The sequence below is a fragment of the Zeus faber genome (assembly GCF_960531495.2).
Source record: "Zeus faber genome assembly, chromosome: 13".
Taxonomy (NCBI): Eukaryota; Metazoa; Chordata; class Actinopteri; order Zeiformes; family Zeidae; genus Zeus; species Zeus faber.
The window spans coordinates 19,397,485-19,421,865 of record NC_137198.1 but is presented as its reverse complement, the minus strand read 5'-3'; the positions used below and the strand labels follow the sequence as shown (position 1 = coordinate 19,421,865).

General features: G+C 45.8%; 1 protein-coding gene across 1 annotated transcript in view; it reads left to right on the top strand.

Annotated features, from left to right (window-relative positions):
- Window positions 1–24,381, top strand: part of dlgap2a (discs, large homolog-associated protein 2a) — a gene marked incomplete at its 3' end in the record, with an annotated part of 155,551 nt that overhangs the window by 93,424 nt on the left and 37,746 nt on the right. Inside the window, exons 2-3 of the mRNA XM_080012824.1 lie at window positions 7,002–8,149; window positions 17,994–18,208. Of these exons, the coding sequence (XP_079868950.1) occupies window positions 7,002–8,149; window positions 17,994–18,208 (1,363 nt within the window). The remainder of the gene's footprint in view (window positions 1–7,001; window positions 8,150–17,993; window positions 18,209–24,381) is intronic.

The following is a 24,381-nucleotide window of genomic DNA, read 5'->3' as shown; positions in this document are numbered from 1 at the left end:
CTAGGCCCGGCTTTGGCTTGCCGCTCCACGTAGGCTGAATTGGCTGTTGGAGAAGAGAAATAGCTGTTTTACTTTTGGTGGGACTGCCCGTCTACCGCCTAATCATTTTTGCGGGGATTAAGTGCCTACTTTGACAGGCTTCCTCTCCTGACGGAGGTTTAGGATGGGGCTGTTGAAGGACTGATCCAAGCTGTTAAGTGGCACATTGATGTTCACTTTATTCCATTATCTTTTCCCATTACACTATTTAAAGCAGCCCTGTCCCCCTGAGTGGACTGTAGGGGGACTGACAGCGTCTGTAGGGGTCTCAGACCTTTTTTTTTTACCGACCAAAAAGAACCACCGGGTGTGTACGGATCTGTGTGTTCACAACAACAGGTACCTCTAGAGGATGCACACTGGGGAAACGGCCAAAAACAACACACGCCTGCGGACACAACCGTGGACATCTGCATGCAGATTTGATCGAATGAGCAGAGGGAAACGGACGTGAGAGAACTTGATCCGTCGGCCTGCTCTGACTCCGCCTTGAGTCAGAGATTCGGAGTCAGCCTCCCTGCAAAGCCAGATTTCGCTTGCAGATAGACTCCACTGTCTTTGGAATAATGATTATTGTGAGCCGCCTCCCACGGCCGACACACTGCCACTTCAGTCAGCTGAGCGTTGTTGACCGCAGTATTCTGGTGCAGGCGCTGCAGGTCAAACTTGGCAACCCCCAAATCTCACTCTGAAGCAGGTTTTCACAGCTTATAATCGCAGATGGATAAATGGCTTTGCTCAAAAATAATATATAAAATACATCAATGAATGACCTAACAACACAAGGTGTGTTTCTCTGACAGCTTATTTTTGATTCCATTACTTGTTGCGTGAAGACTTTTAGTATATGAATGAACATGAACACATATGTTTCGAGGTACCTCCTTAAAGCAACACTATACAACTTATTGACTTTAAAATAAGAGCTTCAGAATCATTTTGGTGGTACACTGACCCTATAATATGGAGAATGGCACCTCTTTCATTCTTACTCACCCGCCTCAACGCCTGTTCTTTCACTATGTAACTTCTGTTTTCGGGTACGAAACCGCGAGAAAAGTGTGTTACGCTTTAAGGCACCACCTCACTTCCTTGATGTTTTGCGTCGGTAATTCCCGCTTTTTTGCCTGGTAAAATTTGTAATAAAAAAAAAACGACATTGAAACCTTGCCAGTCAAAATGTCCGGTAATAAAGCTCATACAAAATGTAGCCGCCTCACCTCCCTGATGGCGCGGGTGAGACGGGCCAGTGGTGCGCCTGGCACCCGCACCTCAGCTGGCGCCCGGCAGCCTTCACTTTCACTGCGCCGCGGGGTTCGCTTCACCCTCTGACTCACGCGTGCGAGCCGATCTGCCAGGCCGAGCACATCTGGTACCTACACCAGTAGCAGGGGGTCGATTCCCCTGCCACGGGGAGGGATGTTCGAATGTTCAAATTTTGCTGCTAAAATGAATTATTCTCGGACACCAGACCAAGATTTACGAGCGGCGTAAAAGTGCAATTGCGCTCAGAGACTGTAGGGGCGCCAAATGCCAAAAGTTACATCATACTGCTTGAAGCACAATCCTGAAGCAGTAAAATATATTTTTTAAAGTCCTCACTCATAACGCAGAGGACAAACGCTTCCCGAGGAAGGCTACGCCCTGAACCGCAATGTGCACACTATAGGACCTGAATAAGGGAATCAAAGGAGCAAGTCACAACTCAATTACGTACAGCTCAATCTGCAGAACGCCCGCAAACTTTTGCCTCAATGACACCCCTGCGTGATCGTGTGTTCATGACTGTTTGCCTGGATGCGTGATATTTTATGCACATTTAAGTGTGTGTTTGTTTGCATACGTGTCCACACATCAGAAAGAATACAATTTTGTGTGCGCTGGCTCAGAAATAAGTTGCGTTCCTATTGCCGCTCTCTTGACGCACATGCCGACAGAACGGGACTCATTTCTCCCGGTGTGCCAGATGTCACGGACGCTCGTTCAAAGAATTGGAGGACGGAACGTGACAAGAGATGAGGCTGCCCCGAGCTACGACCACGTGGTCGAGAAGTCGGCGACTGTCGGCTGAGTTTCAATGCGACTCAAACTCAAAATATATGCACAAATGGCCCTGCGCTGTCACTGAGGAGGGTTGATTACGCGGGATATGCGCCAGAGGCCTTGAGCCGATTCCTTATTCTGATCTGATCTGCCGGGTTGGACGTTACAGCGAGCAGCCTCATCAGCTCGCTCGTGTGTCGGATGACTTTTTCCTCAAATCTAATCAACGAGGCGGTGGCTCATCTGCCCTCCCCCACCACCAATCGTGTCCTCCGGGGCCCCTGAGGACACGATTCTCCCTTTAGTTAGATTTTTTTTTTATAATTCCGGGGATGGCGCATTTAACCTTTAGGGGGAGACGGAGATAAGCAAGCTACTTGCATCGATTTGTCGTCATTCAGATAATGAAGGGCGGGGTGGGCGGCTACTGTTTGACGATTTGCCGCTTGATTAGCCTGACAAAGCTCTTTTGTTTGGAAACTTATCACGAACAATCGTTGTCTACCTGTTTACTGCCCCTAAAGTCAGTTTGAAGTAAGACGACTGGAACCTGCTGAGCTGCGCAATGTTCTCGGGCACTTCGTCGTCAAGTTTTCATACGGAGATCAGGTATCGACTCTCACGGCTTGTTTGGACTGATGGATGATAGAAACATTGCCGGTCTCGCGGCTCTACATCTTGACCCGCCGGAACAGGCCCAGCACTAATCCCTTCCTAAACAGGGTTGCGGTTTGCCACGGCGCTCGGCACTGCCGGGCTCGGAAGGTCACGCGCCTCCGATCGCGGCGTCTAGTCCTGCACTTTTTTTTTTATTTATTATCTTTTAACTTTGTTTTCAACTCCGGCTAGGGCACGAGCGAGTGGAAGAGTGGGGGCTGTCAGTGATGGTCGGCGTAGATATAGTGCTATTTAAATGCTAATGTGTTAAGAGGAGCAAAACGACCTTTATTCACACTCCACACACGGGCGGAACAGGAGCACGAAACAAGAGGCGGCTTAATAAATGAGCCTTCTACCTCTGGCTCCGAGTTCCTCTCCTCTCCGCCCCACCTCCATGCCAGATATAAGGGTGTGTTTATCACTGGTGGGGGGCGAGGAGGACTTTGACAATATTGAAGCTTTGGTGTGGGTCCAGGTGTTAAGCCGGACATGATTGGCCGATGGCGGCACGGGCCAAGTGTTAAGTCCAATGTGATTGGCTTGTGTCTTAGCGTCTGCTTATCGGAGCTTGGCGGCGTATCTCTGCTCTGTCGGGCCAGCTCCTCAATATTAAAATGCTTTTTCATCTCTAAGTCAGTACAGTCCCCCCTGCGCCGACAGTACAGACAGAATCATTCATTACATCCCACATGGTTGGAAACTTTTTTCCCGGGGAAGCCAGATAACGTAAAGTCAGATATTGTTTTCCGTGAACCCCCAAAAAAAAGTAAAATAAAAAAAAAGGGGGGGGGGGGGATATAAATAAATAAATAAATAAATAAATAAATAAATAAATAAATAAAGTTTTCTCCCTGTCTCCAGATACTTGTCTGTTTGGAGAGCTCTCGCCAGAAGCACGCTCTTTCTCACCGAGAGAGCTGCCCTCGCCTCCATTTGGCCAGCATTAATATTCAATTGGCAGCATGTTGGAGGACTCACTTTTTGAATCCTACACCCACTCTTTTTCTGTCCATCAGCCAACCCACAAACTTGGTACTGGCAGATGGGGGAAAAAAGTGAAAGAGAGAAAAAGAAGGGGGATGGGGGTGAGTCTGTCTTTTGTGTGTCGTATAATCCCAGGAAATGCCACAACTCGGCCGGTAGATAATTTATTCGGCGCGGCTCCGGGAGATTCAGTGAGGCCCTCGAAGGAATACGTCACTCGTCAGTTAAAGGCCACGGACTACGACAGTGGCATAACTTCCGAAAGGAAATGCATCATTGCGACAAACTGCGGTGGTGCCCCCGTCTCTCCGCGCACGAGTACCGGGCGGGAGCCAAACCAACCGCGAGTCGAGCGGCACTCGGGCGCTTAAGCTTTTCTGTTCTCCGCTGTAACGCCGTTGATGTCTTTTTTCCTTTTCAAGATCATCTTCCTTTGATGCGACGTGCAGGCTCAGGGAAGAAACGTTCCTCACAAGGGCATTGTCCACACCCTGCCCACCTCCACCTCCCTGGAAAGTGCTTGATTCATTTTTCATCAGCCAATTAGACAACCTCATAATGAGCCTTGTAAATAACCACAAACAAACAAACAAACAAAAAAAAAAAAAAACCACAGTTGAAATTTACAACAGGACAAGTGCAGCTCGGCATGACCGCACCTGCAGGGATGGAAATAATAAGCAGAGGATGAAAGCTCTCCGTCCATGTGTCCGGATGTTACTGCAATAACCTTGACGTGGCGTCCACACTTTATAGCATTTTAATTTTACTTTGTTATTATTATTATTATTATTATTGTTATTATTATTATTATTAATAATGTTATTATTATTATTATTTATTTTTGTTGTATTTATTATTATTATTATTATTATTTATTTATTTATTTATTTATTTTGTTGCATTTATTATTATTATTTATTTATTTATTTATTTACTTATTTATTTATTTATTTTATTATTTAAATGTATTTATTCATATAATTTTTTCCTAATTTATCTGGATTGAAACTGATGAAACGAGGTGTAATGTTAATCGTGATACCAAATTGCCATTTAGGCTTTTTAGATTACATAATTCATTTCTTGTGAAAATCTGCATTTTCAAGAATCGTACGGCACATTAATTACATTTCCCCTCCTCAAATTGGGCCAGCTATAGAATGAGCCAGTACTCAGATCCTATAAATCAAGTAAAATACCAATTTTAAATGATCATAAAACATAGAAACTTGCATACCATCGACACCCAGATGTCTGACACTTCATTATTTTCCAATCTCCCATTGCAAACGGTCATAAAAGCAACTTGCTACAAAGATTTTTGAACATGGAACAACGACCGTATATATTCATTTATTTCTTTTTTTCTCACCTGTCCGCTGTTGCGACTCTATCTCTCTCTCTGTGTCACAGTCTGTATTTTGGTCGCCTGGCACAGCTCATAAAGTCTCTCCTTCACTTCGTGGGGTTACAGTCAGAGGAAAAGAGCAGGAGTTGATCTGGCATTTGGTTGGCAGCCAGGAGGGATTAAGTCGGCGTTGTTTTGCTTTGTTTTTTTTGGTGTCTCATTGTTTTACACCTCTGCACAAAGCGAGATAAGTACGAAACAGGAGCCGGATTGAGAGCCCCTTCTTTAATTTCTGGTCGTTCAGAATAAAAACTTAATATAGATGTATTTATTTATTTGTTTGTTTGTTTGTTTGTTTGTGTATTTATTTATTTGTTTGTTTGTTTATTTATTTATTCTAAATTACTTATTGTTTGTTTATTTCTTTTTTATGTACTTTTATGTTAAAAAAATATATTTTAAATATTGCATAAACTCAAAGTACTGAATGTTCAATGAATGTCATATTATTGGCAAGATGAGCTTAAAGACATGTCGCACATTGTCTAAATAATCAATACAAAATCCACAGTGATGATGCCTATGAATGATAGATGTATCTCTTTGAAAATGTCCCCTATTTTGCATCTTAAAATAATCTAGCATTCACCACCGCCACTCCAGTAAGAGTTTACAAATGAGACAACAAAGTTCTCAAGTAATTATTTATTGAGTTGCATTTTTCACCCTGTGCATTTGGGTGAACACAATCTTTTTCGAGTTGACGGGATATACTGTGATTGCCTGAAGATTACCTGGATTGATTACTTCGGGATTAATTAAGTGTTATTTTACCTCATTTTATTACCTTTTTGTAAATAACATGGACAAACAGATGGAATTAATAAACCGTTCTTTACTCTGTGCACACAATAATGGCGATTGCACTGCAGCATATAGGCATGGACAGAAACATTTTGATTAGCTTCTGGAATTCAAATCTCTTAAAATGTTCCTATGATTTAACCAAGTTTGTTTAGCGTGTATATGGATTCATTGTTATCAAAATTAGAAATATCTAAATACAACACTTTGTTAGAAAAGAACTCAAATCAAAGAACATGTCATCGATAATAAAAAAAAAAAAAAGTAAAAGCCTCCTCAAGCACTAACGAGTATCATTCGGTAGTATAATGCTGTCAGATTGGGAATATTGACGTATATTGGATATCACTTCATCCCACGGTGTGCTTCAAGGGGAGGGCATTGCAATTATTCATGACGCAATGGCTGATATTGCAGCAAAATGGAGCCAAACCCTCCTCTGATTGAGTCAAATATGTTGGAATAGAGGGGCTGGGACGTCTGCCCTTAGTGACCCATCACAGATGAATTGGGTTTTAATCTACGAGCATGTGCATGAAGCAGGGTGGAGGTGCAGGGGGTGACGGCTGCACTTTTCCTGCGCCTCCCAAGGACGTCTGTCCAAAGCTGGCTGAAAGCGCTCTCCTCTGGGACTTTGACGGATGACACAAGCGCCGCAGAGTGATAGGCTATTATTTCACTTTGCACTGGATAAATGGCAACGTCGGCTTTTACCTGTCGCCTCCTTTTCCCTCCCTCTCTATGTTCTTTCTCTCTCCCTCTTTCTTTGGCATCTGCTTGGGGTAGTGACAAGGAGTGACGAGGAGTGTCCGTGCAGATTTCACAGTTTCATTTGTATCGTTCGCTTTGGATCTTAGTATTCTGTGTGCTTTGGGAAAAGGTTTAGACAATAGTAATCACCCCGACTGTTTGGGAGCAATTTGGGAACATCTAACTTAATGCTTGGTATGTTTACTGTCTCTTTCATCAATAAGAATAAAATGTCAATAGACAGCATTTTTCTAATATATCCTCTCCTCTCTTTTTTCCCATTTTCTCTCTTTTTCTCTTTGGCCGATAGACCAGCAGTATTCATGGTCGCCCTCGCAGTATTTCGATGAGGACAGCTGCTCCCCTCCACCCAGGAACATGAAGGGCCTCTCTGGCGGCCGCCCGGCCCACCTCCAGCTCACCTCTCCCACCTCCGCCCACGCCTGTGGCCTGGCCGACTGCGACCACTCCTTGGACCACCACCTCCACCATGGGGATTCACGGCCCCCTTCCTACCTCCTCAGCCCCACCGACAGCTGCCCTCTGGAGGGCCACCACCGCTGTTCCCCACGGAGCTCCATCCACTCGGAGTGCATGGTGATGCCCGTGTCCATGTCTGCCACCGACCACTCCGTCTCCAGCAGTACCTTTCCCCGCATGCACTACGGGAGTGGTGGTTCTCGGGACGGCGGGGGCGCACCCACCGGCAGGGATCCCCGGGATGACAGTGGGGGTGGCTCGTCCTCACACTGTGGTGGGGGCAAAATGAATCGCATCCCAGCCAACCTCCTGGACCAGTTTGAGAAGCAGATGCCACTGCACCGCGACGGCTTCCACACGCTGCAGTACCAGCGCACCACCACCACCACCACCACGGAGCAACGCAACGAGAGCCCCGGCAGGATACGCCACCTTGTCCACTCAGTGCAGAAGCTGTTCACCAAGTCCCATTCCCTGGAGGGATCCTCCAAGATGAATGGGACCAAGGGTGACTCGCACCGAGACGGCTCACACCACCACCACCACCACCACGGCCACCACAAACACAGCAAGCGCAGCAAGAGCAAAGAGCGCAAAGCTGACGGCAGCGGCAAGCAGCGGCCCGGCGGCTGGTGGAGCTCGGACGACAACCTGGACAGCGACAGCACGTACCGGACACCTAGTGTCCTGTCGCGCCACCCGGTGGACCACATAGGCCACTGCTACCCGGACTCGGTGCACAGTCACTTGGCGGGGGACCTGTCGCTCAAGACCTCCAAAAGCAACAACGACGTCAAGTGCTCCGCCTGCGAGAGCATAAACATGGCTCCCGAGGGAAAGTTTATGAAGAGGAGTTCCTGGTCCACGCTGACTGTCAGCCAGGCCAAGGAGGCCTACAGGAAATCTTCGCTTAACCTGGAGAAACCCATGACTCCCATTGACCTCAAGCCCAACCTCAGGCCCTGCCACTATCTACAGGTGAACTCCTAGTCTTATTTATGTGCCTCTCTTCATTGATGGAATGACATACCGGTAATGTCCATATAGAAATGCAGAGATTGATAACATTTGCTGAGCATGAAAACACCTTTGGGATCTATATAAAAATGTGAAAAATTTAATGAATGGATTAGTCGGACCGAGAGACACGACAGTTATAAAACTCAGTTGCATCTCTCAATATGACATGAATAAGGGCATTGATTGATTGATACACATCAGTGTGATAAAACTGTCAGTCCAGACAAATGGCATCAATCCCGATATTTAAGCCTGTATTGGTCCTGCCGTACCATTTCTGTGACTCTAGGCATTGCACCTCAAAATAGAGGAGAGATGCTATCTCCCTGGTCCAAATAACCAGAGAGATAGCGTCTTGTTTGTGCCAGCTGTGGATATCACTGTGTGTGCCTGTCATGCGGCCCAGCATGTAGCCCAGCAGTAGAAGGGGCTGGCGCAGCTGGAGCAATTCATGAACCCTGTAAGCGACTGGCAATATGGGGGCGGTAGTGTCCAGGCTTCTTGCCTTGTTACTGTGGTACGTCAACGTCGGAAACTCGGCTCGTAGCTCAGGCCCATGATTGGGTCGGTGGGAGAACCCATTACACCACGGGATTTAATTCTCGCGAATCAGCATTTTTTTCGAATACAAAGAATGTCTTTAGGTTTTTATATATTCACGCTAAAGGGAATATGATAATGTCGGGTTGGCATGGGCTCTTATTCCCATGAAGTGCAGCCAAGGAAGGAAAAATGTTCTTTTACAACGGCAGTCAATATACAACAACTTATCATATCGGCGTAGTTTCCCCCTGCAGCCAAAATAAAGTGGACCGGATTCTTCCGGGAGAGAGAGTGCTCACGGAGCGGTTTGCAGAGCCGGGGAGCGCTGCATCTATCAGATGATGTCATAAATGGACGGCCCGCGCATTACGCCAGGCCACCGCCACGACGTGCCAAAAAAACATTCTGTCTGCGACATTGGCCAAAGAGGGAGGTAATGTTTATAGGTTTTTAGGGGAAGGAAAAACCACAGGTGCCATTTGTTATGAACTAGACGGATCACTCCCATGACCCTCTCCCGCTTTTCTCTTTCAATCCCTCTAAGTGCACTAATCTCTCAGCGTGACAAAGGCTATCTGTAATTTAGCGCACCCCCCCCCCCTTTTTTTTTTTTCCTGTTTGAACATTCAGCTGCAGCGGCGTCCAAGCCACAGTACCATAAACACTTCTAAAAATAGATTCCTGCCTCCTGCCGCAGGGCTATATTTAGCCCTGGCCTTATCAATCCAATCCATGCAAGGTGACGCATCAGTCCGCCGCCACCCCCAGCCCTCCTCCCCCTCGGGATCGATGCCCTCTCTCAGAGTTAGAAGACAGTTTGAGGGAGGGAGGGAGGGAGGGAGAGGGTGAGGGACGGAAAGTTGGAGCTACCGCCACGGTTTACACCCCCCGTCAGAGTCACTGCCACGTTCGGGGGACGTTTGGAGGGGAGTGGCGACTGTTACTTTTTTTTGGGTGGGGTGCCACCGCCGCCCCCCCCCCCCCCCCCCCCCCCCGCGGATAGGGCAGTCTCTCGTCCACGGGAGCAGTCAGGCAGGAAGACAGATGGATCCGATGGACGCGACTGTTGCTCTTCACCGTGATGGTGATTGTGCGAGTGCAGAGGGGTGGGGATTGGTGTTGCACTCCAGATGGTTTGATGATGCACATGTCACCTTGTTTGCGTCCTTGGCTTCGACAACAGAGAGAGGGGGAAAGGTGGCGCGGAGTTATGAGTGAGAACACACAAGACCTGTTGCCTGATTGAGAGTGTGTGTGTGTGTGCGTGCGTGCGTGTGTGCATAAAGATCATGGCCTAGGTGAAGACAGGGATAAATCATGTCAGCCACAGGTTCTCCATGAATTGACAAATGGTGGGGAATCAGTCTGAGCATCGGCCATCACTCTCCGTCTCTGCGTGTCTGGCTAGGTCACGGCGCAAATTAGCCCCAATTAGCCCATCCCAGACAAACACACACGCACAGGCACGAAAAGGCAGACACACAAATATGCAAACCAACTTCCTTATCACTGTTTGAGCGCAAGAGCCAGCTTGAGACGCTGTAAATACCCAAGGGTCGTCCGTGGAAAATCATTCATCTAATTTTACCAAGTGAGACCTGCACAGCTGGCCAGGTCTTTTGAGTCTGTCGGAGGGTCTGAGTGTCTTCCCACGGCTCTCTCTAGCTCCCTCTCCATCTCTTCATCCCTCCTTTTCCTTGTCTCCGAACACACCTGGAGCTCACGGACTCCCCGCCCACGCGGCTCCACAATATTGTAACTTATTTCGTTTTATTGACACACCTCTCACGCCAAGATTAGGTCTGCAATTGCTGTCCACTGCCCGTTGCCCCCCTTCCCGCCCTTGCCATGAAGTGATACAAAGGAAGGATTAGTGTGTGATAGTTTTGCTGATGGGGCAATGCGGAGGGATTTAATAAGCCAATTAACCGCCATGTTGGCCTGCCAGAGGTGGAGGCTTCAGAGGCGGAGAACGCTGCTGATTAAAGGGACTAAGAGAAGTGCAGAGAGGCAGAAACACAAGTTTCCAGGTGGGGGTGACGGGAAGCTCATGCTGCACACACACACACACACCTACACACACACACACACACACACTTCTACACACACACACACACACACACACACACACACACACACCCACACAAACTTCTACACACACATTCATGAGAACTCACACACTTGCTGTTGGTTAGATAGGGAAAAAGATAAACAGTGCGAAGGGCCAACTCATAGGCAGTCGGTCTCTGGAGAGTTTCTGTACATTTATAGGGCTTTATATCGAGTTTTGTTGCCATCTTGACTGCTTGAGTGGACTGCGATGAACCAATATTTGATATTTCAATGGTACATGTTGCTGGAAAACCCCTGTATACTGGCCTAACATACAAACCATGTTAAACCATTAAGACAAGATGTGTTTTTTTACTCTAGATAAATGGCTGAATGTCGCTGGTTTACCTTACAGATGCAAGCCATTTGTTTTGTTTTGAACCATTATATCATATCGTAGAGCGGCGGCTCCAATATTTGTTGAGTTGTTTTATTTATTAGTGCTTTTAACTTGCACGCGGGCTTTCAAAGTAGGTCAATATTGTTTTAGGGCTGAACCTGCAGCCTTTTATCCCTGGCCCCGGGAACCCGAAGGACCATCTGGGTAACAACTGTTTTCCGCATTTTTTTTTTGTTCGTTTGAGCATCATTGCACTACTCAAGCAATCCGAATAATTTGTCCTTTATAGTACATTAGAATTGATACAGTATGTTCAACTCTCAAAAGAAGGACGGCCGTTCACCAGACTGAAACATGAATGAATATATACGCAGTAAAGCAACTGTTTCTAAATCATTCCAAGTGGTCGGGAAACAAACCGATGAATGAATACTCACAGTACGGCGCAGGAACATAAAATCTATACGTTCATCTTTTTGTTGTAAAAGTAACTTTGAGTGAAGCCTGTGCCTGTACAGTAATTATCCTGGCAGGCACACGAATTGGGGAGTCATTAAGTTTTCAACACACATTTGACAACACATTGAACATTTTGCAGATGCCGTTGCATAGTAATCAACTGGGAATGGGAGAAAAAATATTGGTGGAGTGAAGCAGTGAGTTTGAAATGAGGCTGTCTTCTTATGCAACACTGCTATATCTTTAAATACTATTGCTATTACTATGCTATGTACATGTCTTTAAATGTAAAGAAACATTATTCAATTGAGCGATATCAAGGACATAAATCAAAGGAGGAAACAAGTGATAACGGCGACGGCCCTTAATAGCTTTGACAGAAGTCAAAGCTATTAGAGAATCCGACTTATTTGTGGCATGTGTTTCCTAATGATTCCAAATGTTGTTTGGAGTTGTGTCGACGCCGATCTGCGGTTGAATTGCATTTCGGCGCAGACGGCCATGTCAAAGGGGCTGATTGGTCTAATTTGTTCCCCCGGCTGCTCCATAAGCCACCGCACGGCGCCATGCATCAAAAATAACAAATTAGCAGAAATAACGGCCATTAACCGCTAACTGCATCTTTGACATTGGGAACATGGAGGAGCACATTGAGGAGGTCCCGCTCCCACCTCTAATGGCGCCTCCTTGGAGATGACATGACAACTCTCTGCGTCACGGTTATTTTAGGAGGCTTGAAAGCCCACACGGCGGATAGTCACACAAATGCGTTTTGTTTCAAATATCTGGTTGGAGTGTGTGGCTGTTTCTCCGAGCCTCGGTGAGGCTCCAGGGAGTTTCCTGCACAGGAACAAGCTGTTTACAGTGGAATACCTGCCTTAAGGAACCCTGCCTTTTGTGTGTGTGTGCGTTCGTGCGTGTGTGTGTGTGTGTGTGTGTGTGTGTGTTGTCAGGAATCAGTCAGTACGGATTTGTGCGGGGCATGTCCTTGTGTACGTGAGAATAGTGGCCACCGCTGTGTGTATAGTTATATTTCCCCATGCATGTGTGCACACAATAAGCACTCTTTGACCTGTTTTTGTGATTTGTCAAAAAAGATTATTTTTCCATATTCAAAGTATATTCTTAGCATATGTGCATATATGCATATATGTGTCAAAACCTTATTTAAGTATATTTGCATGCATTTTTAGTTTTCTTTTGTATACCTAAAGTGTATTTTTAGTTAGTATACGACTCATGATTACACTGTAAGTGAAGTGTTAGTACCCCCACAAAAAATATAGTGAAAGATCAACAATCTAACTTAAGCTTCACTTTAATGTAGTCAAAGTGTGTGATTTTAGTAGCCAAAAGTAACCAGAAATATGTGTAATTGTACATGCATTCAAATCATTAGAGTACAATGTTACCATATTGAGTATACCTAAAAAGCTGCTGAATGCTATTCTAAAGTACACTTTCAGGGAGAGAGAGATAGAGAGATAGAACGAGAGAGAGAGAGAGAGAGAGAGAGATAGAAAGAGAGAGAGGGAGAGAGCCTGAGGACAGTAGCAGTGATCGTTCTACGTCCGTCCTGGATGAGAAAATGTGTGTCAGCAAACAGTTGGATGGTTAGGGATCCATGTGTGTGTTCCCTCTCTCCGCACAGCAGGAGGGAGTGAGAGAGAGAGAGAGAGAGAGAGAGAGAGAGAGAGAGAGGGAAAGAATGAGAGAACACACGCTGTCGCCATGCAATCTTAAGGGAGGAAATGATGGGCTGCAGGCGGGTGGTTGGGATTACCAATGATTGTCTCTTTCTCTCTCTCTCTCTCTCTCTCTCTCTCTCTGCCGCTCTCTCTGTTCTTTCTCTCTCATTGCTTCTCCTCTCTGTGTCCTCCCATCACCCCCCCCCCCCCCCCCCCTCCCACGGCGTCCTGCGGTGCCCGGGAACACACCAGGCTCTAGGGGCCCGGCTGGAGATTCAGAGCAGAGGAACACAAAATCCAAAATATGGACTAATAGATGTTCCAACCGCCGCACAGGGCTGGTATTATCTGTGTCCATATTCTCAAAAAGCATTTGTGGAAATTTGTCGATTTTATGTGTTTTCTAAAAAACGTGTGCTCGCTCTCGTCTTGACAGCGAGCAACAAAGCACCGTGGCGGAGGAGCGAGGGTATTTGAACATTTCTCTGGATTATTTGGTTACGTTTGGCATTCAATGTTTTGTTTAGTTAAAGGACCGCTCGGTAATTTTCTTTTGTTCGCTCATTATGCAAATTACCCATGGTGCATCAGCAGGGGTTGACAAACGTCGATCGATGCCAGTCAGTCCCACTGGTACCTACCTGAATTCAAGCTCTCGAAGCAGCCTCTGTTTAGGATGGAACGCCCCCTCACCCCCACGCCTGTGACTCTCCGCTCAAACTCCGCCTAAGAAGCAATGACTCTTATACCCCCCTCGATCACTTTCATTTTGGTTTGCACAGTAGACGGACGTTCAGCTACTGAGCAAACCAGCGTTGCAAGAACGCTCTCTCATGGAGGAGGAGCCTCGCGTTTGGCGACGCTGGTGTCCTTTCTATGGCTTTCTATGGCTTCGCTGCCACTAATTGCCGCTAATTGTCCAACGTTACTGATTGCACCTTTAAATAACCAACAGCTTCTTGCAAGCACGTGGACTCGATTTGCACAAGTGCTGCATGCGTTTGAGCGCATCTGGTGCAAATCTCCGTACAAGTACAAGTACCCCTTCATATTTAACTCAAAACTTCCCCCAAAAATTCCCCCTCGATTGTATGTTTTTTGTGTACAATTCGGCCATGGATCCTTTAAAACCCGGGTTCAGCGGAGTGGAGCAGGGTGGTGGGAACCGGTGGCTTGCCCCGGCGAGGGGAGGCATGATGCCCTGCTATCTCTCCAGTTTATCAGCGAGTCCAAATTAAACAAATCTCACCACAGCTTGTGCCTGTCCTCCGGTGTTCCCTTCATTAATGAAACGTCTAAAAATATCAAACCCCTCCAAGACTTAATTAACCCATCGACTCCATTTGGTAGGGTGTGTGCGTGAGTCTTTGAGATGAAGATGAATGACTGTTACCGCTGTGTGTACATGTATACGTGTGTGTGTGTGTGTGTGTGTGTGTGTGTGTGTGTGTGTGTGTGTGTGTGTGTGTGTGTGTGTGTGTGTGTGTGTGTGTGTGGCTTGAGAAGTGAGCATAACAACCCTGTGCGGCCTGGTTGTATGTGGACTGCCTGTCGACTGCCTTTTTACATGCATTTGGTTTTATCTTCACAATGTAGCGCATCTGTGAGCGTGGTCATCTGTACGTACAGTTTCAAAGCCCCCCCCACAAGAAAAAAAATTCATATAATTTTTAATCATACATAAGACATCAGGCTGTGCATAGTGAAAGTCAGAAAGCTTCTCTGATCCCGCCTTCTCTGTGACCGACTTAGAAAAACAAAAAAAAGAAACAATTAAGCCACGAGAGATCAATTATTCAAGCTGTTTTGATTCGTCGCTCGTTTGCCCAGCCGTCGCGGCGGCCGGAGGGAGACGCCGGAGGTAGATGCGGTGCGGAGTCAATAGCCGCGGCATCAAGATGCACGGTGGGCGGGTTGTCGTTCCCAAGAATAACGCGCGGCTTCGTCTCCTACGACACGTTTTTCTGATTACCGACTCCCGATTAGTGCAGGTGCTCCCTGTCCAACGTGTATTTTCCCGAAGCCCTCTGGAAACCTGGAACGCCACCTCCAATTGTGAGTTGTCCTCAAATGTTATTTGTCGGGGGGGAAAAGGTCACATTTCCCTTCAAAAGGCTCCCCCGTCCGGGCTCATCAGCGTCATTTGGACGATGGCCCCCAGCTGATGCTGCGCTGACATTTGAAAAGCAGCCAGTCCAACGATGCCCCCTTCACCACCAACCTGTGATTAGTGAATGAGTCAAAAACCAGTATATCTATATATATATATATATATATATATACACTGTATATATACACACACACGCATATAAACACATATATATACACACGCACACACACACATATATCTATACATATACACATATACACACATATGTACATATACACAAATGTGTACATAAACACATACATGTATGCATACACACACACATGTATATACACACACATGTACATACACACATGTAAACATATAGGCATACATATGTATACATATACACACACGAATGTATATACACACATGTATGTATATATACACATGTATATACATGTGTGTATATATACACATATATACATGTGTGTATACTGTATCTATATATACAATATATACATGTTTGATTAATCTATGATTGTACATGAATATACGCGTCCCCGTTAGGATGTTATATTTATTGGTGGCTACCCGGTCTCCTCATGCTTGTCTCCATTGGCTCAATGAAGGGTGATGAGAAGTCTTAAGAATGAAAGTTATGTCAGAAAAATGGTGTAGATCCCTGGGGATGTAAAGGAAACTTAATGAACTCCAGGCACGGTGCCAGCAGGGTTGGTTGGGGGGTGGGGGTGGGGGGCTGAGACGTGGCAGCCGGTATGTGAAAGTGACTGATGGGTTCAAACTCTGATCCCCACACACACAGACACACACACACACACACACACACACACACAAACACACACACACACTTGGCCTCCAGGCGGCGTTTTTATGATGGCTGGCAATGTCGTCTTTTACGAGTGCACATGGCGGCCAATAAGAATGATGCATGTCCAAAGCTGCCGACCGTCACACACAGCCGGTTGGGGCCGAACGCGGTCACTCAGAGCTGACAAACGGGAGCAAACCGGGCTAGAGAAGGCGCCGAGGACATTCCGTGGTGGAGGTTTCGGACCCCCTGGAGCTCCGTCGGAGGTGACGAGGGAAAAATGTCTCATCGCTGGCGATAGAAGGCGGCATTAGCAGGGTTAATGCCCAGTTGCTCAGATTGTAATTCTAAAAGGCCGCTCGGATTTAATGCACCTCAACTCAGTGGCGTTATTACTCAGAACACACTTCCTCCTGCCCGCTGTTGGCCTTCCTTCTCATTTAATAGTCCGTTTGAGAATAATGACGAGATTAACTGAGGACATGTTGCTTAGAATAAGACCTTTTTCCTTCCGGACGTCTTGCCTGAGGGTACAAACTTTACTCTGACTTTGTGTGTGTGTGTGTGTGTGTGTGTGTGTGTGTGCGTGTGTGTGTGTGTGTGTCTGGTGGGGGTGGGGGGGTGGAGGCTGAGACCCTGACTCGGCAATTGGAGTTGTTGTCACAGTAATTGAACTCTGTACTAGTTTCAACCGAAGCTAAATTGGTGCGAGGATAGTAACGGTGGGAAGGGAGAGAGAGCGAGAGAGAGAGAGAGAGAGAGAGAGAGTGAGTCGTACGTAATGAGCTTGCGATATTGAGATGAGCGTGCAAACCATTGTTATCGGTTCATTACATGACGTTAGCCAGCAGATTTTAATGGGCTGCACCAGCCCGTCCACCAGCACCTGATACAACGCCTCTTTCGGAGACGCGTAATAGGCAATCTTTTTTTTTTTTTTTTTTCTCTCTTTTTCATGTGCAATAACAGCGTGCGACGCAAATGGATCCGCAGTTTATTGTCCGTACTGCAGTCTATGGTTCTAAATGGAGTTCTCCGCAGGTGATGAATGATGAAAAAAAAAATGACTTTTCAATGATGCCTGAGTCAAAGCGGGAGGGGTGATGAATGTCAAAGTTTCATTAGCTGAGAAACGCACCTCCGCACAACCTGTGGAGTTAAAGTATGAAGTTCTCCTTGTGCTATCGCTCCCAAACATTCAACTTTGAATGGCTTACTCTATATACTACATGTACCACAAAGAACAGCCAGTGAGGAGCCCTAGGGATTACAGAGAGGTGGAAGCCTGTATACTTAATTGCCTGTTTTAACTGCTGGTCCGGCACTAACTGGGCGGCTTGTTTTGATGGCAAGCCTCCATCTGCAAGAACCGCCGGAGAGCGAGTGAGAAAGAGGCTCCCATCCCAGCGGATCCCTCTCTGATCTGCAGCTTCCCTCTTGCCCTCGAAAAGTAATGGATAGTCGAGCCCGACCCACAGCCACGGCGGAGCCACGGCCCCCGTGCAGCACGTAGCTTTGAGCCCAACTGCGACGCAGCGTATCCGGGGCGTATCACTGTAATACCTTACACATCGTGGGGTAGAACATGTGCTCAGATTATACCAGAACCCATGACCGGTCAGCCCTATTAAAGGAAAACGTAGTAGACGTAGACGATCGTAGTCGGTCGTGCTCCAAGGGTACTTCAATAGCTCCGGCCCGTTCCCCCGTTTACCGACCACACGTTGCCCTTTCTCGTCCAGGTGCCCCAGGATGAGTGGGGGGGCTACCCGGGGGACGGGAAGGACGACGAGATCCCCTGTCGCCGGATGCGGAGCAGCAGCTACGTCAAGGCCATGGGCGACGAGGACAGCGGCGAGTCCGACTCCAGCCCCAAGACGTCGCCCCAGAAGGCGGTCCGCCCCGACGCCCTGGTCAAGTCCGTCATCAGGCCCAGGGACCTGCTGGACTCCCAAAGGTGGGACGCATATACACACACACACAACCACACATAGCCTAAAAATGCAGTTTGAAATTGGAAATATTTTATCAGTGATCTCACGAAGGGACTTTATTTGGACGACTCAGCTACTGAGGAAATGTCATAGGAATAGTAGCGCTGCACCTTTTTCTAAGAGAATTCTTAGAAAGTATCAACACCATTGGATAGTGGTGGAGTTGGACAATGGCAGAAGTTGATCAATAGCAATGAGATATGCTGAAACAACAATCGTTCCAAGCTAGGAAACAGAAAACAGGAAGATGACGTAATAATGTTCCCAAAGCTGCAGTTGGAGATTATTGCAGATGTGTTCATATTGAATTGGATTTACATGCTGTACGAATATCACTCGTTTTTTTGAGACAGAAAGTTCAATTCAATTCACAGATGACACACACACACACACACACACACACACACACACACACACCAAAGTATGTGTGTGTACCAAAGGTTAATTCTCTGCTTTTTTCCACTGCCATCAGATATCATGTGGCTCATAGTTTTTTTGTTCTGTTTTGCTTGTGTGCCGTCACGCCCCCGCTACCACAATGTGTGACATCATCATCGTGATCACATTCCCTTCCTGCCCAGCACGCCCGGATGGGAAGTTGGACCGTAACAATTGCCCTATCACACACGTTGTGCGATGAACATAGAAGTTAGTGGAAAATCACATTTTCTCTCCCATTTGCGGTATTTCGAGTTGTTTTTTTTTTTTTTAGCTTTTAAAAGAGTCCACTCTATTCTACTTTGGGAGATCTATGAGAATGTTGTTCAAATTTATTGTGTTTCCGTCCTCTCTGGTGAGTTAATCTAATTCTTCCTCTGTGTGAGAGTCATTGTTAAAAAGGTCCGTTGTGAGACAGCAAATTCACTTTCAATCTCCCTCAAAGGGGCCTGTTCCTCTTTGTGCACGGCGGACTGCGAAAAAACAGTAATTACGGGGGAGATTCGGGAGCCTATTAAATTAAGATTACTTTTTTTTTTTTTTTTTTTTTTTTCAGTCCCCCCCAAAAAATAACCTTTTCTTCAGCCTCCTTTCTGCCGTTTTGGCCACATTCTTTACGGCACATTTGGGGCTGAAAATGCGGAGGTCTCCATTATAGGGCAGGGGATCGGCTGCGCTCCCCACACCAGCGCCGCTCTGTCCTTTAGTTCCCATTTCAGAGCTGATAAACCCCTGAACCAGGACCCATTGTTCTCCCCGGCCTCCCTGATTTGTAGCGGCGCACGTCTTCAAACATCCCTTTGTCCGTCTCTACCGCATTCTCAACCCTGCCTCTCTCTCTCTCTCTCTCTCTCTCTCTCTAAAACTCTGGTTTATAATGTCCACCCCTTGCGACACCGGCTCTTGCTCATTGCCATTCAGCACGGGTTGTTCAATTACTATTCTCTCATTCTGCGCAGGGAACGCCGAAAAACTGCGGCAGGCAACACCCAGAGAATCCTCTAACGCACCACGCCACCTTGAACCCCACCCGTCGCACCCCACCTCCTCCCTCTCCATTCCTCGCGCTCTTTATCTCGCGCGCAAACAGAATTAATGATCAGTGCACCTGGTAGCGGGGCTTGTTTTGTTTTTGTGCGGCTCCCGACTAGAACGTTCCTACGGGAGTGGTCTGCCGCTGCAGCGTACTTAGGTTGTATTGTAAGGTCCAAAATTGCTCCCTGTGGATTCATACAGGGACAAATGATCTGGGGCGTGCATCGATCGCGCCCGGGCAGTGTTAGAACCTGAGGCCACTTCAGAGGACGGTCGGTATCATTTTTATTTGTAATTTTTTTTTTTTTTTGCCGCTGTCAATTCCACAGTTCGATCATGAGCGAACGGAGATACAGTGTCTACGTGTCTTTGTCTATTCCCGCCGCGCCCCCAAAAGCCCACGTTCCATTGTGAATAGCTTTAAAGAGCCGGTGATTGATGAGAACGGAACAGGCCAGGGCCTATTAGTGGTAGTTATTCCACTTAGTATCCCACCACCCCCCCAAATAATGGCTCTCTGGGCAGGTGCCTAGGAGGGGTCTCGGAGCTCAGCTGAAAGGAGGCTATCGAGCAGTGCACATCGCTGTGTGGGGGTGCATCGACTTTGGGAGTATTTCAAGTTCAAATAGTTTGAACTTTGATTCAGCAGCAAGATTGAAAGTCCTGCCATCTTTTTTAAATATATTTTTTAAATTCATTTAATTATTATTATTATTATTATTATTATTATTATTATAATTATAATAATACTTATTTTTATTATTATTATTAATCATCATCATTATTTGTATTATTATCATCATTATTATTATTACTATCAAGGAAGGTACCTCTGTCTGTATGTCCTTTGATTGTCTCGACAACCGTTCAATCTACTTCACACTTGGAGGGTGTATCATTGGGGACCCAAGGGAGTGCTGCGTCGAATTTGGTGCAATTTGGACAAGCGACATGTGTGATATTCTTAAACTTTGAATAAACAAGCGGACATCGAGTTTATCGGAAAGTGCGACTCGGGTGTGTTTCTTCCCCGGCAGAGAGTGTATTTCCCCTGGTGGTGTTTTTCACTGCGAGTCGCCACAACTTTCACAAAGAGCCATGTTTTGAACAGGCACTTCGCTGGGAGTGTTAATACATTACATTACATTTAGTCATTTAGCAGACGCTTTTATCCAAAGCGACTTACAATTATTCAAACACCGACGGACGCAGCCATCAGGAGCAATGAGGGGTTAAGTGTCTTGCTCAAGGACACTACAGCATGCTAGCAGGAGGAGCCTGGGATCGAACCAGCAACCTTTAGATCACTAGACCACCAGCTCTACCGCCTGAGCTACTGTTGTGAAGTATATTGAATTACATGTTGATCATAATCACGACCAAATTACAACCCTATTTTGAGTGTAAATGGAATGAACATTTATTTCATGGAATAAAAGCTCTCTTCAAGCTCGCAGCCTCCTTGGTGTCAAACACTGCTCTTGATTGTTGTGGTGCAAAGGGCAGCTTAGGGCTGTGTAGTGGCGTCACAGCGGTGGAAAACAGCAGGGGGCGGGGGTTCCCACCTCGGGGGTTGTAGCGTGATCATTCTGTTGGGTTTTTTTTTTTTTGTTGTTTGTTTTTTATCAATGCCATCGCTCTTGCTTTTGAATATCCGCCAGTCATTATGCAGACTACTTAACCACGGTGAAATGACTCCGTCTCGGTTTGACAGCAGAATTATATGACTGCGCATGTGATTCAGACTGTACTGTCCGTCGTCGACGATTCTCTGTGAGGCTGCCACACCGTTTTCTTTCCATAATCTGTAGACATTGAGAATAGCTGTATTCTACATTCTACAGTATTCCGTTATGGTATATCCAAATATCGAACTACATTCATATTTATATTGATATCAATCAATACAATACAATATTGCCATTCAGCCTTTTTCTGTAACGTATGTTGGTGTGACTGCGTTATTTTCGATGCTGCCAAATATGTATGAGGCAGGCTGGCTGCCAGCCGGCCCTCACACATATTTTGCGAGATTGGGTCCCCGAAGAACAGGCCGTCAGTTTGTGTTTGGGCCGTCCCCCTCAACCCCTCCACACCGTCGACACAGAGCCTCGCACCTGCTCCCTCTGTCTCCTCCTGGTTGGCATGTCCTTGTCTTCCTACCCTTTCTTACCCTTCCTCTAACAAATACACAGTCATTCAGCCATTACACCCAGCTACGTAGTAAGAGGTTGGGGCAGGGGGGGGTATGTTTTTTAAATTGACAATCATCTACATCTCCAGGGTCCCGGCGGGTCATGTGCTGTAAGGCAGAGGAGCATGATGAATTGCGTTTGTATCGTTTCTGTCAAGCAATACTGAGAGCCGCCAAAGATGCTTAATGGATATATTAATGACGGGAGAAGCAGAATGACATGCAGGGATGAGCCTGCGCTGGTCCTCGGCCATCTGGCTGATATTTGGATATACCGTAATGGAATACTGTAGAATGTAGAATACAGCTATTCTCAATGCCTACAAATGATGGAAAGAAAACGATGTGGCAACCTCACTGAGAATCATCGACAATGGACAGTACGGTCTGAATCACATCTGCAGTCATATAATTTTGCAGTCAAACCATTTCCTGAGATGGAGTCAGGGATTAAATGTACCATCTGATCGTAGCGGTGCGGTGCATTTACATAGGTCCTCACTTTACAATCTGATAAACGACCGTTCAGACTTACGACCAGCTATCTGACAGGTCTGTATTGTACACTGCTTACAATACCACACTGTCTTAGCATCAAGCATCTCATCGTGCATCACCCTTTATATACTATATATACTATATGCACTATATATACTATACATACTATTTAAACTATATATACTATATGCACTATATATACTATATACACTATATACACTATGTATACTATATACACTATATGCACAATATATACTATATACACTATATGTACTATATATACCATATTCACTATATACACTATATACGCTATATACACTATATATACTATATACTGTACACTATATATATATATATATACTACATATGCTGTATATACTATATACACTGTATACATCTCATCTCATCACCGTTCTCAGTCTCGTTCCCGCAGTCTGTCAGTATTCACTACACCAGTGTTCTCAATGGCCAACAGTGAAACAGCGCTAAGGGGGCGGCTCCTCGATAATTGACCAATTTGGGACCTGGTTCTAGGAACGGAATTCAGTCATTCAGTGAGGAGTACCTGTATCTATATGTATATATATGTGTATATGTGTATATGTATATATATATATATATATATATATATGTGTGTGTGTGTGTGTGTGTGTGAGAGTGTATATATATATATATATATATATATATATATATATATATATATATATATATATATACACATACACATCTACAAGCCTCTACACTAATATCAGTACCAACTCGAATTCTCTTCAACGGATCCAGTCACCGTGATTCCCTGCTATTTTACGGTGCTGCAGCCAATTATTTAGTGCACACACACCGTCCGTACGAGATTACCTTAGTAAGTAGCTGTAATTAATCAAAATTACCAACAGCAAAGCATTGGATAATTCCTTATTTGATGCAAAGTAATCACCTATTTATCCTGCACTGCGTATTCCCCTCTTAAAGGGAACCTATTATGCTCCTAATTAAACAAGTGAATACAGGTCTCTGAGGTCCCCAAAACATGTTTTTGAAGTGTTTGGCTGAAAATACCACTCAGATTATGCATTCTAGCCATTCTAACATGCCTCTATACCATCCTGTTCCAAAACTAGCCGTTTTCTGTGGGAGGAGACACCCTGCCGAGGCCCCTAGATCTGTGAGCCAATGGGGTTTGAGCATGGCCTCTAGGTTCTGTAACATTCACTGATTTAACCTTATCGGTCCACCAGAATCCACGGGGGACACCGACACCGCACCGCTACGCACTGTGATTCTCGGACGCGGGGATTTTTTGTCTCATGCAATTTCAGAAAATAAAATAAAAAACATAAAATAAATAAATACATCCACAGTAAAAACACACAATTTTTATTGGTTTTGTTTGGAGAAACGCACAGTGGATCGCGTGCCGCAGCCTGCAGTTTATCATCCGCATACTTTAACACACGGCAGAATGATTTTTTAAATACTTACATTTCCATCATCTGCAGTTTCCTCATGGACAGTGAGGAACGGCTTGTTTCACCACATGTTTTAAAAAAAAACAACTTTACAAAAAACTGACCGGGGTTTGTCTTATTTCACAGTTTGTGTGTTAGTTGGTCCATCAGAGACCGGAATTTATGTGCACAAGCACTGAAAAAGAGAGTTTTGCATTATAGGCCCCCTCTAAATCTCAAGGTGAAAGCTTTTTTGGGTTCTTTTGTAAACCTGTTGTTTTGGTTCCCTGAGATAGTGGCCGAAGCTTAATTATAGAATAGGTGTGTGTGTGTGTGTGTGTGTGTGTGTGTGTGTGTGTGTGTGTGTGTGTGTGTGTGTGTGTGTGTGTGTGTGTGTGTGTGTGTGTGTGTCCCACTACGCGTGGAAGCGTGGATGAGAGAGCTTTTGTTTAACCACTCGCACGGACACATTTGTTGGCAACATGAAAGACAGACCTAGCGGCAAAATGTGAAATCTCCGTTT